Source organism: Triticum dicoccoides, chromosome 5A, assembly GCF_002162155.2.
Source record: "Triticum dicoccoides isolate Atlit2015 ecotype Zavitan chromosome 5A, WEW_v2.0, whole genome shotgun sequence".
In the NCBI taxonomy this organism is placed as follows: domain Eukaryota; kingdom Viridiplantae; phylum Streptophyta; class Magnoliopsida; order Poales; family Poaceae; genus Triticum; species Triticum dicoccoides.
The window spans coordinates 605,951,906-605,972,381 of NC_041388.1; the positions used below are offsets into that span (position 1 = coordinate 605,951,906).

General features: G+C 46.1%; 2 protein-coding genes across 2 annotated transcripts; both read left to right on the forward strand.

The window, feature by feature from the left end:
• The first annotated feature begins 2,787 nt into the window (after positions 1 to 2,787).
• Positions 2,788 to 6,651, forward strand: LOC119303330 (uncharacterized protein At1g01500-like). Its single transcript, XM_037580448.1, has 3 exons — positions 2,788 to 3,005; positions 3,376 to 4,128; positions 6,006 to 6,651. The coding sequence occupies exons 2-3, from the start codon at positions 3,454 to 3,456 to the stop codon at positions 6,240 to 6,242; spliced, it is 912 nt and encodes a 303-aa protein (XP_037436345.1). The 5' UTR covers positions 2,788 to 3,005; positions 3,376 to 3,453; the 3' UTR covers positions 6,243 to 6,651.
• A 1,088-nt stretch (positions 6,652 to 7,739) lies between these two features.
• Positions 7,740 to 12,343, forward strand: LOC119303331. Its single transcript, XM_037580450.1, has 7 exons — positions 7,740 to 7,857; positions 7,999 to 8,173; positions 8,349 to 8,455; positions 8,556 to 10,817; positions 10,912 to 11,112; positions 11,212 to 11,377; positions 11,482 to 12,343. The coding sequence occupies exons 2-7, from the start codon at positions 8,038 to 8,040 to the stop codon at positions 12,135 to 12,137; spliced, it is 3,528 nt and encodes a 1,175-aa protein (XP_037436347.1). The 5' UTR covers positions 7,740 to 7,857; positions 7,999 to 8,037; the 3' UTR covers positions 12,138 to 12,343.
• The last annotated feature ends 8,133 nt before the right edge of the window (positions 12,344 to 20,476 follow it).

Genomic DNA, 20,476 nt, shown 5'->3' on the forward strand with positions numbered 1-20,476 from the left:
GTGCTCTCTCTAATCTACAGTATTATATAGTCTTGGCAATGTCAAAAATGAGGCAAAGTTGTGATGTAATGGCGTGTGGGATTTTGCTTGCCGTCCATTATATGTGTGTATATGTGCCGATGAATTTGTGAACTGGTTCGAAGGATTTTGTCCCGTTGACTGCCGTGCCGCCATGATGCATGCATGGCTGTCTAGTGCCTACCCAGATCGCTGTCGACAAGGAAACTTTGCATGAGATGACGCGTCCCCTGCGACTTTGCCGTGGTATCTCTCTGTATTGTGCTAGCTCCACAGACCACAGCGTGTGCGCGTCAGAAGAGCAGCCGGTTTCCTTCTCGTTTTTGCTCGCGGACGAGCTAGGCAATTGACAAATTCCGAGAGGTTTTCGTCCAACGCCAGTGCAGGTAGAGGTAGATGATAGGTCGGATATGTAGTTAGGCAGGTCTTACTATTTTACAGTCAGTGTGTGCAAATCACCGATGTGACAAAACATAAACCAAACACTTAAAAAAATAATGGACCCTAAGAGCAACTCTAGGAGAGTCGCCATACTGATCCGATCCGTCAATATGATGATTTCGGACCAAAATGGCACTCTAATAGAGTCATCATACGACATCGATCACTGGCTGGCGAGTAGGTCGACATGACCGGTAATTAACCACCACATGTCATTAATGACATTCACCATTCCTCTGGTTCCTAATGCGGTCGTTCGGATGACCACGTGGCTTCATCCTAAGGGATAAAAACCTGGCGGCGAGACGTCCCATCACCAAAGCCCTAGCTGCCTCCCCCTGCACATTCTGAGACAATGACGCTGCGTAAGAACGGAACCTATTGGCTCAACTTGGCGACGGAGCAGAATCTCCCGTCCCAAACGCCGCACAACTACATGAACTCTTCCCATAGCGCAAGCTGCACCCGCTGGATCCTCCTTCGTGGCGACGGCAAATCTGGCGGCCGCGTGGGATCCAGGCCCCTCATCAGGGTGAATGATGAGGATGATGTCGTCCCCATCGACCGCACAAAGGAGGATGTCGATGGATGAAGTTATCGTGCCGACACATGCGTTTACTTAAAAATAATTTGAGTTGAAATCGCGAGTATAAAATTAAAGAAAATGAGGGGAAAAGAAACCCCGAAATCCATGAAGGCCACGTTTTGACGATCCCATGTGTTACCGGACGGCTGCGACATTCATATCCAAATGGAGGGAGCAGGCTCTATCATCTCGTATATATGGTGACCGAACAATTCCTAGATCGAGTTGCTCCAACTTCACTTTTCCTTGAGTCGCACTGCACACGCCTGCTGCGCGCGTGCAAACTCCGCAGCGCAATTCTTTGTCCTTTTTCGCGCGGGAGGGATTCGCGTTTGAGGGACGGCCCTCGCGATTTGATTTACTGTGCCACGAGCAAGAAGACAAGCCCGGATCTTGCGCAGATAGGTGGTACAGCAGTACTCCCTCTGTAAACTAATATAAAAGTATTTAGATCACTATTATAGTTATCTAAACGCTCTTATATTTGTGTACAGAGAGAGTACGTTGGATCTGGTGGCCTGCCGACGCGGGCTGCCGAGAGCCTCCAACTAACTTGGACGGCCTCGACGAAATTACTCCCTCTGTAAACTAATATAAGAATGTTTAGAACATTAAAATAGTGATCTAAATGCTCTTATATTAGTTTACGGAGGGAGTAAATACTAAATCAGTCGCGGATGGAGACAGGGAAGGGGAGATATTTTCGTGGGAGGTTGAAATGGATGAACCAACTTGCGGCGGCTTGGGTCGGTGTGGGAGCCACGCGCACCCCACGTGTGGCCGTCCGGGGTTTGGGTACATACATCTCCCTCCCTGTAGCTAATCATCTGATCGCATGGGCCCGCATACATTTGCGAAATGGATAAGGCACTCCTTATTTGGGGTTTGGGATAAAACACCGATAATTTCTAGGGGGGAACTGGTGCCAATAACTCTTTAGGGGAAAATGTGATAGTAAATTTGTCGTAAAAATGGATAGAAATTGATGTATCTAAAACTTAAAATACGTTTAAATATATCCAATTTTTAGACAAGTAATTCCGGACGATGGGAGTGGCGTGCAGCAACTTCAAAGACCACAAAAAGCCAACCAAATCAAGATGGATCCACCGGAAATCTAAATCCGACCAAATCTCGAAAGAATCATTGGAGACCGGGCTCCACGAATCCTCTTAAGTCTTAACGGAGTAGAGCATGGAAAACATTATCCCTACACAGCCGCCTTGTCGTCCAAAACCAAACTCGAAGACTCACTAAAGAAAACCCAAAGCACTCGTGCCACTGCACGACAGGTCCAGGTCAGGCGCCGAGTTCGTCGCCGAACCATGCAGACCACCTTTGACCAGGACCTCTTTGATGCCACATGTGCTTTGTCCGAAAACACACTCTAACAGGGCGCGAGAGGGGGAGTAGGTGGGGCGCCGACTAGGGTTTCGTTCGCCTGCCCGCTCTCTCACAAGACAACATCAATGCTAGTTCTGTTGTGATTGTAATTCACCTCTGCTACCAAGACACCAAAATTGGTGTGTGTGTGTGTGTGTACAGCCTAGCTGCAAAAAAACGCAATATGAAGACGGCAATTTGGAAGGCAAACCCCGGAAAAGAAAGAAGATGGCAATTTGTAGCGAAGAAAAAACCACCAAAACATACATAGTCAAACGGTGAGAAAGACCAAAACCATCCACGGTATTGCGTCCAAAAACGACCCGGAAAATATCGAATATACCCCCTCCACCTCCAGGCCTCTCCCCTAGCCGCCGAGTGCTTATCCTCCTCCCTTTTTCCTGCCCCTCTCGCGATCCCCCGCCAGCGCGCCCCTCCGTCCACCCAACGGAAGCACCAGACGGAGGGGATTCTCCTCTCCGACCCGGCGTCCGCCTCCGCCTCCTCCTCGGCTCCACCGGTGCGCGGTGGAGATCCGCCCGGAGCCCGCCCGCCCAGGGATTGATCCCCTTTGCTGGTGACGAACCCTAACCTGCTCGTTTTGCCATTTTTTTTTCGTTTTCTCTTTGCCATGGGCAATCGAATTAGAAAATTTCTTTTCTGGGATGGGATGGGCGCGCCGATCCGTACGGTTCGTCGTGGATTTTGATTGTCGGGTTGTGCAGTCTGTATTATCTATTAGCAGCTTAATAATTTCCCAAATTTCCCGGTCTCGATTGAGCCCCCGTTCCCCCGGTGCCTGCAGTCAATCGAATTCATGTTCGATGTTCTATGCAATAAATTGACCGGGTGTTCGTGCTAAAATTAGGCGGCTAGATGGATTTTCTTAAGATTATGTCACTTAAACCCAGCTCTTCTTGTACTAACCTCAAATTTATCTTTCACAGGTATAGAGGAATAGCAGCTTCTGTGGTGCTGTAGCTTGCGTCTTCTCCTCGTCGTGGCGGCGCGGCAATAAGATCAAGATGGGCGACGGGGTGGCTTTTGAGGCTGCCAGGAAGATCATCATGCACCCGCTCTACGCGTCGAGGTCCTCGCCCTGGCTCGACCTCAAGGTGTTCTACGTGAGGGTCAGCAACTGCATGGTGGACGAGTCCGCGCCGGACCATCTCACGCTCAACCACATCCCGCTGTCCCCCGACACGGTCATCGAGGTCAACGGGCGGCGGAGCAGCATGCACACCGAGTTCGTCTCGTCGTCCCTCAGAAGGGACAGGATCGACAAGAAGACCGAGGAGGCCACGTACGTGAGCACGGATAGCATAAGGATGACGGGGAGCGTAAGGTTCCAGGTGTTTGATAAGAACGATCTCTTGCTCACCGGGGACCTGGAGTTATGCAATGCCAATGGTGTGGTCGGGGAACCGAAGAGCAGCAGCAAGAAATGGAATATCAAGTGCCAATCCTCGGCATCGTCTAGTGGTTTCTTGAAGGGGAAGATGTCCACGGGCCCAGACTCTGCGCATCCTGTTGTCGAGGTTTACGTTGCTGGCACTTTCTCTGGCACGCCAATTATATTAACCAAGACGGTCCAGTATATATCACGGAGGAAGTCCCAGATGAAACTGAAGCTGGACTCTATCCCTGAGAATGAAGCAACTGAACTGCATACAGAGAACTCACACGGGGACTCTGTGAAGGTACTTCACTGCGTATCCACACAGTCACCATCACTAGAGTTCCTGGCATTTGTTTGATCTCATGTCTGTCCCTTTAATAACATTGTATGATCACCCGGGCTTAAAAATATTGGGAGGGGTGCTGGACTGTTTTAGTTTAATCGGCATTTTTCTAGCACAATGGTGATGTGCCCGTGCCATATTCGCTATGATAAACATCAATTGAAATGTATCCTCTCTGGGTAAATTTCTTATATAGCCAACAACAAAAACAACAAAGCCTTTAGTCCCAAACAAGTTGGTGTAGGCTAGAGCTGAAACTCATAAGATCTTGAAACCAACTCATAGTTCTGGCACATGGATAGCTAACTTCCACGCACCCCTGTCCATGTCTAGTTTTTTTGGTGATATTCCAGTCCTTCAAATCTCTCTTCACGGACTCCTCCCATGTCAAGTTTGGTCTAACCCGACCTCTCTTGCTTATATAGGCCATTTAGCTATATTGAATGTACCATTTTTATATATTCTTGCAAGTAGTGCGCACAATCAAAATTTTAACTTCAGCAGGATAAATAGGCTCCTATTTACCTACACGTATATATGCGTTCTTATGTTGGTGCTACTAAATTAATACCAACATATTTCGACCCATTTCTGATATTGATGCTATTGCGAAGCAACCCACTATATACCAGGATAAATAGGCTTGCACATGATACAGATTGCAGCATGTTGTGCAAGTGCAATCTTTTCTTTCTGAATCTTGCTTCTGACCTGCTGCTTAATTATTCTTTTATGAGGATGACTAGGAGAAAATATAGGACCTTGTAACAGTAACTAGTCAATACATATCCCACGATGAAACTTCTTGTTGTGGTGCATATTTGGACATTTGCGCCGTGCATACACTCTTTAAACAGAATGAACCGTAGGTGAAACTGAACACTGACAGGTGTCATTGTAAAAAAGAATACTATCTGGCTAGAAGATGTATGCTCATCTGAACTAGGAACTTAGGCACCTGATTGATACTGTAGTACTGTACCTTAAGGCATGTTCACTTTGAGAATTTTCAGTGCTCAAGTCCATCAGTTCAGATCATTACCCATGGAATCTCAATTGCAGTTTTATAGAGATGCCACTGTTGTCTACTTTTAACTCAAAATCACTATACGTACCTATGGATACTGGATAGAGGGTTTTAAGGTTGCTACCTCATGGCAGAAGTTGTAGACTCATGGATATACCATTCATTACAACAATTTTCAGTTTCCTTGGTTACCCCACAAGCCAAATTATCCATATTGATCCTACATATAGCATGAAGTTTATATTTTTGACTCAGGTTATCCTAGCTAGAGTAACTTCACTCTTTACATTGTAGCTGTTAGATGCCCTACTCTGGCATTCTCAAGTACATGTGCCGGCTGCCAAATGCTTGAATTCTAACTAAATGGGTGAATTGTACAGCACGCAGAACCTTAGACTTTAGCGACACAGCATAGTAAGACCATAAGAATGAAAAGCAGACTGGCAATTTTTTTCAGTACAAATTCCATTGGTTGACTGGGCCTGCTGCCCAGATTTATGCTCATGTGGCAGTTCTCTTAGTGCTATCACACAAGTATTCATTCGGGCTCGTGATCAACTTCTGGCTGTTGATTTATGCCTGCCCTTTATTTTATCTTGCTTGACTAGCATCAAGTCATTTTCACTTGTTATTTTGTAAGAACAATACCAAACATGTTTCTCAATCAAGGAAACTGCAATCGAGATTCCAAGGAGAACTATGTTAGAATCTGAATATTCAGTTATTTGCTGCCATATCTGTTGAACACCAAGTCCAAATTTGATGGGATAATTGACAGTATTATTTCCTTTCCCGTCTCCCATTTCAGGTATCAGAATTCTATGATCCCAAGTCTGAGACAGACGTGGACATGGACTATAACAGCTTGTACTCGAGGCAGGACTTTCTAGAGGGCGAGGATGGTGAGCTTTCATGGTTTAATGCTGGCGTGCGGGTTGGAGTCGGGATCGGCCTCGGCATATGCGTGGGCGTCGGGTTGGGTGTTGGCCTGCTGGTCCGGACATACCAAGGCACCAGCAGGAACTTCAGGCGGCGACTGCCCTGATGGCCAACGCTTCCCACAAGTATATAGGAAACTGACTGCCCATCTTGCTGCCCATGCTAGTGATAGATGAGCGAGGCCTTGTGTTCTCCCCTCTGCAGCTTGTGTGCACTGCCAACCATTTTTGTCCCTTTGAGGTATGTAAATGCGAGTATGTATATGTATAGTAAAAATAAAATAAAGAGTCGAGTCGGGTCGAGTCGCTTGATGTTGCTGTGAGCATTAGATGGTTCTTTCTGAATTAAAAATGTATTGATGAAGGAACTTTAGGTGACCGGCAAGTGCAGTGTTTAGTCCTGTGGGTGATGTTGCACCTAAGAACTGTTGCAAGCCATGACTTGTTGTGCAGAGGGAACCTGATTAGGTGGCCTGTTATGTGTGTCATATGGTTTACTTTGAGCTTTTTCTCGAACTTTTGATCGCTTTTAGGTTTGTGTTGATCGCCACTATCCATCTTGTTTGTGTTGTCGAACTTTTGATACCTGTCTTCGTTTTTGTACAGTTTGTGCTGGTATGATGCATGGCCTGTCCTGTTCCTTTATGAGTAAATCATAATTGTAAAACCACACAAATTCCAGGACAGGAAAAAAGGTGTGGAGCTCAGCTCAAACTTGTTGTATCGTAACCAGTGTTTTGTAGTAGTATCTCTGATATGATGTTTTAGATATTGATGATGTCTTCAAGATGGAATATGATCCTTTTTTTAATATGAATTTGTTAGTAAAGAGATACATAGTCATGCAATATATTTTGTGATTTTTATTTGACCAATCTCGATAATCTTTGTATATATGTATATCAGTGGCCAAAATTAGAAATGTTTGACTACTAGGAGTACTAGCTAGTTATACAATGGATGGCTATCTAGTATGGTCACGAAGTATATTCTGATAAATGGTATTTAAGGAGGTCGCTGTAGGCCCTTAATACCGGAGATGGTGTAGCATAACCGTCTCTTAATCATCATCATCATCCTAACGGCAGGCAAAACCAATGGCGCAGGAGGGAGTTGAGTAGTGTACAGTACAGCCCCAAACGTGAGCATCTTTCCAAGCCTTGCGCAGTACTGAAAATGCATGTTTTAACTCGCAGCCGCACCTCAACCAATCATCCTCTCTCTTAAAAACTTTGGTGCATATCAGTACAGTACATTCTTTTTTTTAAAAGCTCAGTAGTACCTTATTTAAAACTGTAGTAGTATCTTTTTTTGTCAATGTCACAACCAAAAACCCACTTTACGTTTTCCACATTATACTCTCCCTGCAAATCATGGTCAAAAGGGAGGGCATTAACCTAACCACCCCCACTACCACCTACTAATCAAAAGCCGCAGGCAGAGATTATGGGTGATTATTCCCAAATGCGGCAAGTAGTTTGCTTTTGGGTGGTAAGTAGTTTGCTTGGAATGTGGGTGAACTGGAGATGCAAACCAGACCGGACCGGACAGAAGAGGCCAGTGGCATCATACGCATGTAGTAACTTCCACGGCAATCAATCCTTCCTGCTCTCACCACCGCCTGAAAGCATCCATCCACCACCGCAGCTGCAGATTGCTCCCCGGACGGACGAGACCCCCCCACCTCACTCCCCTCTCTCACTGACCCATTCCTCAAGAAAGGTAGGGAAAAGAGGTGGAGGAAAACGAGAGGCCTTGCCGCCTGGGCGCTCTCACGCACCAACCCGACGGCATTGTGTTTTTCAGGCACCGCACCTAACCTTCTTTCCCCGGCCGGTGGTTTTGTTTCATGGTGCGGTGCAGGGGCGGTGGGCGTGTCGTCTGGTGACGGACGGGTAAGGGATGGCCGCCAGGGTGCCTGACCTCGGCTCCGACTTCGCCCAGAAGATGCTGCACGACCTCCGCCGACGCCGCCAGAGGCTCGGCTTCGGCTCGCCGTCGGCCGCATCGGCGTCGAATGCCGCCGCCGCGTCTCGGGGTATGTTATGTTTTCCCGTCGGTGTTTGCTTTGCACTCTGCTCTTGCATTTCCTTTGCACTCAGTTCTCGTTCAAGTAGTGACTATGATGAACTGATGATACTGGTACTCATCGAAAAGACCATGTAGAAATTCTGATGGTGCTGCATGACTACTGAATTTGATGTCTGTTGCAGATGCCTGCTCGAACTCTCAGAAACCATCTACAAGCCAGAGGCCGCAGCAGGCAGCAGCCGCCCCTCGATCGAGCAGACCAGAAGCAACCACGGCACCGAGATCATCAGTAAGCAGAGCACAAGCCCCAACCCAAAATCTTGATGCATCTGCGCTCCAAATCTTCTATACCGTCGTAACCAATTGACCTCCACTGCGCTCGATCGCAGCACCAGCAGCAACCCAGCACCAGCAATGCCGCCGTGGCCAGCGCGGCCAAGCCACGGCGAGGACGCCCTGTCGCCGCCGACGCCGACGCGCGCGCCATCGTGCCGTTCCAGGGAGGAGACGCGGGGGACCGCAAGCCAGAGCATGCCGTCGTCGCGAGCAGCGTCGACGTGCAGATGGCGGCGCTGGCCCTCGCGCTCAGCGACGGCGGGAAGCTCCGGAACATGGAGGTCGTGGCGCGCAACGGCTCCGTCTTCTTCCGCCAGCCGGACACGGCCCGTCGCGGCGGCGGCGGCGGCGGCGGCGGCTACCTCCTGCCGCCGCCGCCGCCTTCCGGAGGAGGTACAGGCGCGCCCGCCGGCGAAGTGGCGATCGGGGTGCAGGACCTGAACGACATGCTCATGGCGGCCTACTCCTCGGGCGGGAGGAGGAGGCCCGACGACGAGGCCCGGAGGAAGCTCTTCAGAGGGTCCATGGACATGGAGGAGGCGCTGAGCATGCTGGTCATGCTCCAGGACGCCTCCCGGTACATGGAAGGGTCGGGGAGCGGGCTCAAGGGCAAGGAGAACCGCAAGGGCTTGGCGGCGGCGCGCTCCGCGAGGATCGAGGAGATCGTCGACGAAGATTCAGATGCTGAGCGTGCCAAAAATGCTTCCATGCAGATGGTTGTCCACGACAAATTTCAGAGCCATCGGAATGCAGACAGTAGCTCAGTTATTCAGTCTGGTCCAGGCAGCTCCAAGATCAACAGTGCTTCTGAAGGTGAAAAGGATGGCTCGAAGGTGAGGATGCCGAGCGTGATCGCCAAGCTGATGGGGCTGGAGAACCTGCCTTCGTCGACGTCGACGACAACGAAGACCGTCGCGGAGCGCAAGGGGACGGAGAGGTTTGTGAAACCTGGAGCTGTGCCAAGAATGGAGATCAAAGCAGATGCGATGAACCGCAAACTGCCGATACGGATCATAGCTTCAGAGAAGGGTCAGCACAAGATTGTGTTGTCAGGGGAGTGGAAGACAAACTTTGGGGACTCTGAAATGGGTGCTGCTGCACTGTCAAACAGTTCATCACACCCTGCAACTGCAACTGGTAATAGCAGGCAAGGAAGGCTGACCATGAGGGAGGTGCTGAGAAAGATGGTAGCAGCAGAGAGAGGAGCTGATGAAAAACAAGAAGTAGAGGAGAGGATCATCCATGAGGACAAGGGGATTGCTGAAGAAATCAAACTGCAGAACCCCGTCAGCGTCGGGTGCCGCGCCGATTCGGGTAAGAGGATGGATTTTTTGAAGAGATTCAGGAAGAATTCAGACAACAACAGGCCTGTCAAGGAAGAGAAGCAGAGTGCTCAGGAGAAGAGTGCAGCAGCTGGAAAGAAGCAGGCCACTGGCATGAGACGGTTGCTGGGGAGAGACGGCGAGGCGAAATCAAGGAAGGCGAGGGAGAAGCTTAACAAGGAGAACCTTGCCACTGCAGAAACCAAGGCTGCAGGAAAGAATGGGAAGACAGATCAGGTCAAACATCAAGCGCAAAGTAAACATGTAGACAGACAAAGCAAGCCGAGGAAACCGCAGAATCGTCGGGAAATGCAGAGCGAAACGCCGAGTCGGAAGTTGGAAAACAAGAAGGCGGCACTGATGCCAGAAGCAGGGCATATGAAAAAGAAGCCTGAGTATACTGTGGTGACACAACAGGAGAATGAAGAACTTGCAAAAGAACATGTCTGTTTTAGCAAACCAGCAGATAGCACACATGGCGAAGGCGGTTTGTCAGAACCATTGGCAATAGTAGTGAGAGGCCGCAACATAACTGGAGCAGCCTCCTTGGACCAACCATTACAGAAAATAACTGAAGGATCTAGTGAGAAAGCAACTGAAACACCGAGGGAACCGCAAAATCGTCGGGCAACGCATAGCGAAGCACCAAACCGGAAGTTGGAAAACAAGAAGTCACTGTTGTCAGAAGCAGGACATATGAGAAAGAAGCTTGAGTACACTGTAGTGGCACAAGAGGAGAATGAGGTAGATGCAAAAGTAAATGATACTATCAGTTCTAACAAACCAGCAGATAGCACTCATGGCGGAGTCGGTTTGTCGGAACCATTGACAGTGGTAGTGAGAGACAGCAGCACAGCTGAAGCAATTTCTTTGGACCAACCTTTGCAGAAAATAACTGAAGGAATCAGTGATCCTACAATTCGTGCAGAGACTGTTGTACATGCAAGTGAGGATTTGAAGTTCCTTGATCAGATTGCAATTGCTGAGATAAATGTAAGTTTGTCCAACCTAGGCACTCTGCTTAAACTCTCCGTGCACACATTTTATCATCGTTCTAATAAAGCGTGGAATTTGGTGTAAATTGCAGGATGATAGGATCAACCACACACCTAGTGAGACTACACAGATACCTGAAATATTTGCCGAGGAAGAACAGCAGCAGCAAGAACAACAACAACAACAACAACAACAACAACAACAACAACAACAACATCAACAAATGATAGTGAAAAAGCAACTAACTGAGGATTTGAAGGTCTTGGATCAGAGTACGATTCCTGAGACAAATGTAAGTTTGTCCAAACTAGGCACCCTGCTTAAACAATCTGCGCGTGTGCAAAATTTTATTATCATTCTAATGAAGCGTGCAATTTGGTGTAAAATGCAGGATGAATGGATCAACCACACACCTAGTGAGACTGCACAAATGCCTGAAACATTTGCCGAGGAAGAACAACAAGAACAAGAACAACAAACGATAGTGATACGGGAAGCATTTACCGAGGAGGAAGAACAGCGGCAACAAATGATAGTGAAAGAGCATCTAACTGACGGTACGCATGTTCTTGATGTCCTATTGTCCTGTAGTACTAAACTGAAGAAATTTTCACTCTGTTTAAAAAGCCATTGAATGGAGCACCATATGCTTTTATTGCAGGCTCTGATGATCATACCACAACGTCCATCAGTACTGAAAATTTGCAGGATCACAAGACACATGTTGTTACATGCGATTCTTTGACAGAGAACCAACTCCTGCTCATGAGACTGCTGGTAAAGGATCGGTACTTGCTGGAAACCGCAAAGGCGATCGTCAGAGTTGACGCTCCCGTCAGTTTCATCGACGCTGACGCCGGTGCACCGAACTGGTCGGTCGACAAAGGCAACGACCTCCTCTCCGACGTGGCCCGGGAGGTGGTCAGAAGGAAAGGCAAGAGGAGCGAGGCCATGGAGGAGGTCAGCGTGGCGCGCACCGCCAACCTGAGGCTGCAATACCTTGACGATCTCGTCAGAGAGCTGGACGGCGACGTCGAGAGCCTGGACATGTCAAAGTCCAAGAGAACTCAGCAGCAGGGTGACAATCGCGCGGCCGAAAATCTGCGTAGGATACTTGAGAGTGACATTCAGAATGACCACCCAGACGCCAACTCGACGTGGGATTTCGGGTGGAACCGCGTGTGGGAACTGCCGATGGAGAAGGGCGACGTTGTCAGGGATCTGGAGAAGAACATACTGGGTGGCATCATCACCGACGTGGCGAGGGATCTCATCGGAGTATCGGTACGACATGGCTGTTGTCCCTGCGTGGCTTGAGTGGAGCTGTGGAGAGAAAACTTTTAGAGTGATTGAGGTCATTAGGTTAGGCTAATTTTTTGATCTGTACCACGTTTATTCGCTGTAAATAACTTCTGTGAGGTTTCTCTATGTTAAGGAAATATGTGTGTTCCGTTCTCCTTTTTTTGACACAAGACAAGGTTGTGGTTTTTTCCTAGTAGTAAGGAAATGTGCCATTGTTTCAATTCGAACTTTCCATGCCCTATTAACATCCTATATTTGCATATCAGGGGGGCATCCCTTATTTCATCATGGAAAGTTGGAAGACCAAGTTCGAATCTGGTGAACCGCCCTTAGGTCAGGCTATTCCATCTGGGATTTTGGTTCGAACAATGTGTGAGAGCTGTCGACCGAGAAGAATGAAGTTGTCATAGGTTTGGAGAAGACCATATTGGGTGGCATTATCACGTACGGAGGTGTCACAGATCTATATAGTGGCTGGAACATAGGCACACATTTTTATTAAAAACATGGCATAATAAACACACATGTGCTGAATTGTACTCCCTCTGTAAACTAATATAAGAGCGTTTAGATTACTAAAATAGTGATCTAAATGCTCTTATATTAGTTTACGGAGGGAGTACAATGTAACTAGCAGCTAGGCCAACGGCAGATGGAGATGACTTTTGAGTACAATGCATAGCGAATTGCCAAATTGTATTTGTCATGCTCCAAGTTGCACCCACAGTGAGAGCGAAGAAGATGACCAATGTCAAGTTGGTTCACTGAATACTGGTTGGTGCTTCAATTTTCCAGCAGACATCCTTCTCAAGGCCCGCAGTCCGTCCTTGCAAATGAAGCTAGGATTTCTGATGGTCCAAATGAAGCTATGCGACATGGTCGCCGGTCGGCACAGTTTCTCTAGGACTCTGGAGAAAGGAGTCAAAGATGTTTTTTCTGATGCCACCCATTTCTGCACTTCAAAGAAGTGTGTGCATGGCACACACATGTTGCATCTCGTGTCTGTCTACATGGAGTAGTTGGCAACAAGTAACACAAGAGGTGGAACAAATTAGGTCAGATCGGTCCTGGTGTGGGTTCTGGTAGGCTCTGCTTCTCCGTCAAATTAATAAACTAAGGTTCAGGTCAATATTTTTTAATAAACTAAGGTGAGGACAATCAAGGAGATAGAAAAATCATGCAGCTGAGCGACCTCAGATAAAGTGTCTTGGATATTGACATGTATATATAGACATAGCAAAAATCCAAGTTGGTAGATGAAATAGTTTTAATTCATGACCGGTGGTTGAGAAACGTAGCCACGTTGATTTGTATATATACACATACCACTTTCATTCCTCTCACTAGCATAGCTTCAACTCCACTCTGTCTTGGGTATCATCTCGATCGCAATTGCATGACAAGCAACAAAATTCGTTCTTCCACCTTCTTCTGTGCGGACAAGTTCATATTTCTGTCACACGAAACACTGCATAAATAGCGGTCAGAATATGCTTATAGCGAATCATTCATTGAGAAAGCATAGAGTGCATGATGCTTGTAACTGTTGTTCTGCATTTGAAAACTACAAGTGCTTACAATGGATACACCGTGTCAAGTTGCATGTTGGTTTAGAAACTAATCTTGGACTGTCCACGAGGTGACCAGAAATTAATCTTGGATTCTCCAAAGTGACCTTGTAAATGGTCATAAGGAAATTAAGGTAAACGGACCGAGGAGATGGAGGACGTCAACTTGGAATGCACTGCTAAACTGAAAGTGCGATACCTTGCTGACCTTGTCAGAGAATTATATGGTGGCGGTATACTAAAAATGACACGGCTGAAACTTTGCATCTAACAATTTCAGAGTGACATTCATAACAACCGCCCGGATGCCGGAGGCCAACTTGCCATCTGACGCATATACTAACACGTTAGATTGACGGACCCAGAAGTATGGTGCCGATCGAGAAGGACGAAGTCATCATGGATATGGATTTGGAGAAGACCATATTGGGTCGCATTATCACGGAGATGGCAAGGGATCTGTATGGTGTCTGGAAGATAAGCACACATTTATTTTACTGATTGAAACACACATGCACATGCGCTCACGTACGCATACGAGCCATGCGAACACCTTCCATTTATATACAGGAACCTCGTACGAATTATATACAGCGACCACTCACTAAAACTAGTGCAAAATGAATTACTTTAAACTACTTTATCGCGGTCAAACCACACAAAGACAACAACCATGGTGAACTGATACTACAATAAGAAATCTGTTGTTGTTGGAAAAGAAAATTGCAATCTACTCCCTTTGTTTTCATTTACTCTGCTTATTATGTTTGACTAAAGTTTGACCAAGTGTACACTTAGAAAAATATATAAACATTTACCGTAACAAATCTATATGATGTGAAAGTACACTCAATCATGAATCTAATGAATATTGATTTGTTAATGTATATATGTTACTCCCTCCTTCCCCAAATATAAGGCGTGGTTGACTTTGCATAGTCTTTGGTGCATGACTTTGACCACCGATATATATCAAAGTACATGGATTGAAAATGCGCAAATGACATCTTCGTACTTGACTTACAAAATAATTTTATGCGACACCCGCAGAAAAAGATATTTTTTATGCCATATGTCTGTATGCTAATTTTACAGACATACAATATGTGAAAATTATAGGCAAAGTAATGCAACAAAGACCAGAAAAGTCAATCGGCGTCTTAGATTTCGGGAATGAGGAAGCAATATTTTTGTTTATAAACTTTTGTCAAAATTTACAAAGGTTGACTTTGACCAAAACTAATACGTAGACTAATTGTATCAGGCATGCTCCAAGTACGACTAAGGCACGCGCAAATAAATGGTCTTTGTCAGAAAGACTCACTATATATTGCTTGGTGCTTTGGCTCTCCAGCAGCTACTCTTCTCGAGGCCGACAGTCCGTCCTTGCAAATAAAGTTAGGAGTTCAGCTGGCCCAAACGAAGCTGTGCGTCGTGATTGCCGGTGGGCACAATCTCTCTAGAACTGTAAGGACATAAGCCAAAGATGTTTTTCTGATGCCACCCATTTTTGTATTTTCGATGAAGTGTGTGCATGTTAGCACCGACACACATGTCGCATATCGTGTGTAAATAGAGTACTTGGGTAGTTATATATGCTTTAGGGAGAGTTTCACAGTGTCAGCAATAGGTGAAACCGCACCAAGTTAGATCGATCCTGGTGTGGTTGTGGTAGGCTCTACTGCTCTGTCAAATTAATAAACTAAGAGCATGTTTGGAATCCCTTCGCTCCGCAACTCTACTGCGGAGCGGAGCGGCATGTAGTTGTAATTTGGGGAGCTGCCAATCCGACGCTCCGCACGCTCCTCTCCATCGAAGGAGTGGAGTGTTGCCGAATAGGGCCTAAGTTGAGAACAACCAAGCAGATAGAAAAATCATGTAGTTGAGCAACCTCACATGAAGTGGCTTGGATATTGACATGCATATATGGACAAAGCAAAATCCAAAGTAAAATCCAAGTTGGCAGATGAAATAATTTTGATTTATGATGGGTGGTTGAGCGAAGTAGCCACAATGATTTATATACACATGCCACTTTGATTCCTCTCGCATACCATAGCTTTAACTTCACGCTGTCTTGGTTGTCATCTCACATTTTCATGACAAGCAACACGATTTGTTTCTCTACATTGTTTTATGTGCACAAAGTTCGTATTTTTGTCATACAGAACATTGCATAAATAGTGCTCAGAATATATTTAGAGCAAACAATTCATTCGGAAAGCATAGAGTGCATGATGCTTGTAATTAACTGTTGATCTGCATTTGAAAGCTGGAACTACTAACGATGGATAGTTGTTGGCCTGAAACCAAACTGCAGGCACATACATTTGCACGATTCTAAACTTCTACCATAGTTGCAACAAAACATTAGTAACGTTGGTGAGCCATAAATAACAAGAGAGATAGTGTAGGGGGACTAATTTCGTTTGCTTCGTAAAGGCATCTCCAATGCTGATCCAACCGTCCGCATACGTCCGCACCGCAACGTGTTTTTTCATCCAACGCGGTCCTGCATCGGTCCGCAGGACAGTCTAAATGTGCTTTTTCCTGTAAACCGGAGACAAACTAGGGAGAGGGGGAGGAGGGGGGTTGCGGGCGTCCGAACCGCTGTCACCTCCACGTATGCCAGCTGTGGCTGACCCTTAGCTCCCTCCTTCGCATGCGCGCGCTTCCCTTCCAAAACGGTCAACGCCACTCCAGAGCGTCAATGCCCCATTCATGCCCACCTAGAGCGGACGCGACCTCTAAGGCTGCCGACATTGAAGCGGCGCGGCGGCCGAGAGAGCGTCGCCCGCATCAGTGACTCCTAATCAAATTGGCGGCGGCGGCCTGTAGGTGCTCAGGGCAGCGGCGGGACAAGATTGGAGCAACCTCCACCGGTTCCACGAGCTGTGTTGATTGCATCCTCATACGCGACAGCTAGGGCTTCGAACACTTAGCGTGTAGTGGCGGTGGTGTGGACGAGCTCGGGGCAGGGGTAGGATGAGTTGACCTAGGATTCGGGGTGAGAGCTTGGCATCCTTGTGCATGGAGGGTAGGGCATCGAGCACTTCGCACACAACGATGGCGTCCACCTATGGGCAAGCTCTGGACGACAACGAGACACGGGCATCGGCTGAAGGGAGAGGAGATCGAAGCCGTCTGCTGTGCTGGCGGCTCTGCTGCGTGACGCGTGCGCTCCTACTCCTTCTTCCGCCGCTCCGCCAGATGTGGATGGGAGTGGGAGGAGAAGTGGATGAGGCGGCCCCGCACACGCTTGCATTTAGCAAAATCATGGACTCCGGAGGCTTCCAGACACTATCATGCGGGCCCAAGGTAGGTGGACGCATTGACTACAACCGCGTGGGGTAGTTGGATGGCCGACACATGGGTCGAGGTGGACACCGAGCGGACGCACGGCGCATTCGTCTCGTGTCGACGCGTCGGGAATGCGTCTAGACGGACAGCGAGCAGACGGATTTTGGGTTTGCGGCGACGCATTGGATCACGTTTTCCTTGTTTCTATTCAAACGGATACACGCGGGCGATTTACGTCGGCATGTTGGAGTTGCCCTTAGCACTTTTCTTGCATAGTGAAATTATCATGTAGAGATTCCGAAGAACATATTGAGTGGCATTGTCACGGAGCTAGCAAGGTATCTTATCGGAGTATCACTGCACCATGGCTATTGTATTTGTGTGGCCTGATCAGGGGATTCTTAAATAAGTGGTTGATGTTATACTAGTTTTTGATCTGTAACGCCTTTTCGGTGTAAATCATTCAGAGACATTCCTATTTATAATTGAAGAGTCCTTTCACGATACATCAAATCAATCCAGATCATTCATTTTTGTAAGACAACGGTTGAGATGTGGCAATACTACACCCACATTCATGTAGTATATTTATTAAGCCTCAGGGGTATTTTAGGTGGATCACTAATATAAAACCTCCAAAACAGTTCACTATCTCCTTGTATGACGAAGACTAATCAGTCGTTCGATAGACCTCATTTTTCATAATACTCCCTCTGTAAAGAGAAAGAGATATAAGAGCGTATAAATGACTAAACGCTCTTATATTTTTTAACGGAGGAAGTAGTTTGTATCATTCATTGTACTAGTGGTTGGGGCGCACATTTCCATTTAGAAAAAAATACATAGTCCTTACCTCCGTCTAAAAAACATCTTAGAAAAAAAATCCACACCTTCATCTAAAAAAAGAAGTAAAAAGGAAAAAAAATTGCCACCATAGCCTACCGGTGAGTGCCACTTTGCATAATCCTCCATTTAAAAAATACCAAAGGTTCTCACCTCCATCTAAAAGAAAAAGGAAAATACATTTATAAAATAATCCACACCTTCATCTAATTTTTTTCAAAAGATTTCACACCGCGGCCAACCAGCTTGGGCCACATGATATAGCTGGTTGGCCGCCCTTTACGCGTAGCTTAATGGGTTTAATTGCATACTTTGATTACACGGAAACAAATCTCTCTGGTTGTCTGACAGACTTGCATCAGTACGACGTAAGACTGGTTGTGTAATGCATAGTATTATAAGTTAGTATCTTACGTTGCCTTATTAATTGATATGCATGACACAAAGTAGTAAAACATTTAATATAATACGGTATCATGATATGATATCACTCTCTCTCTCTTTCCTCATTTAATTGTGTGCCACATCATCTAAAAAGTCTAGTTGGAATGCATGATACCGTTTATGATACTCACCACATTACGACCAGTCTAATCAATTAGCACGGACTCATATCATGTTTTGGCTGGCGTGGATGAGAGAATCAGTTAGCGGGGAATCTACTGGCCGGCGGACTTGGCTCAGTACGGCGCCGTTTGGTCGGCGTGGATGCGAGAATCAATTACTAGCAGGCACTCCACGCGACCAGCAAACTCGGTTCAGAATCGGAACGGCGATGTATTGGTCGGCATGGACACCAGCAGTGGCGGATTTAGAATTTGACAAGACAATAATGAATAACATTACAATGGCTAGAAAAAAAATACTACACTACACAAAAATTAGTATGATGAACAAACATTGCACCAGTAAAATAGAATTTGACCCGCAAAAAAAGTAAAATAGAATTTGTAATTTGTGTATGGAGCAACGGCCCTCATAACCCCACCCTTAGGCCCGTCAATGGTCACGAGATGGGCCGGTGACCTGCAGACGCTGAGCAGTGCGTGGATGCAGACAAGCCAGATGACGGGTGTGCGGCTCAACAGGAGGCGATGGAGTGCATACGTGCAACAATGGCGGCATGATCAGAGTAACCTCAGAGGGATATGTTTGTCAGTTTCTGCAACAAGTAACAAAAGTGGAACAATTTAGATCAGATCGATCATGGGGGGTGTTGTGGTAGGCACTATGGAATAAACTGACTTGAGAAGAACCAATGAGAGAAGAATCATGCATGTAGTTGAGCTACCTCACAGGGATATGGTTGCACATGAAGTGGCCTGATTGGCATGTATATATAGACCAAGTAAAATCCAAGTTGGCAGATGAAATAAATTTGATTTAGGATTAGTGGTTGAGCAACATATCCAAACTAATCTATATACGCATGCCACTTTCATTCCTCATCTCATGTAGCACGACCTTAACTTACTACGCCATCTCGGGTAGCATCTTACGGTTGCGTGCCAAGCAAGAATATTTGTTCTTCTATCTTGTTCTGTGTGCAAAAGTTTGCATTTGTATCATGCAAACACATGGCACAGATAATGATAAGAATATGCTTAGTTCAAGATTTAACGCATGATGCTTGTAACTATTGATGTGCATTTGGAAATTGTCGCTTGTTACGTAACAGCAGGAACGTACATGGCTTTCCGAAAGTTCTGCCATAATTGCATGAAGCATTAATGTGAGCAATAAAGAAATACTACAAAGAAGATAGTGTGTGGGGAATAATTTGGTTTGCTCTTAAGGATGAGCACCCATCTTCTCATGTTTGACCGTGAGAACACGAACAGCATACTAGTGCTTGTGCCTGTTGATGGGGTTGTACTTGAGAAATCGGAGCCCCAATATGAAATCTTAAAGTGGAATCTATGTAACAAAAAATCGGTTCTTCAATAAATTGATATTATACAATGTACATATACTTTTATTCTCATAATTATAAGCTTGCTAAAAATAAGTAGTAAAACTCATAACATACTTGTGCATGGTGCTTGGCCATAATTGAGAGAGAGAGAGAGAGAGAGAGAGAGAGAGAGAGAGAGAGAGAGAGAGAGAGATGACCTTTGATATTCATGATGTATGTGTTCATCAACAACGTCAAGATCAATTAAAATTAATTTGCAAGCATCATCCATAAACAAATTCATCATCATTATTCTAAAGATATTAAAACAATATATATCAATATTTGTGGCTAAATTATTTACTTACAAAGTGGCATAATATAAAACAACATTATGACAGACTGTTTTGTGTGTATGTGTGTGTGTGTGATTGAAGACAAACCAATTACAATTAGACATTTTCTCCACTCACATGCGCTGTAAGACGTACTACTATACTCAAGAAAGAAGCCTCAACACACTCTCTTCCCTAGCACAACAGCTTTACAACCATAGTCAGCCCACCTGCGCTTTTGTCATAACCACAATCCAAACAAACGGAGGCACAATCATGGTGCCAACACGTGTATTTTCAAAGAACACACAAGAGAGAGTATCTGCCTGGAGAAGAGAATAATTGTTTATCACAAATGCATGCCTTTTGTCCATTGTTCTATTAGCAGTACTGTTCTATTGGTGGTACTGTTGA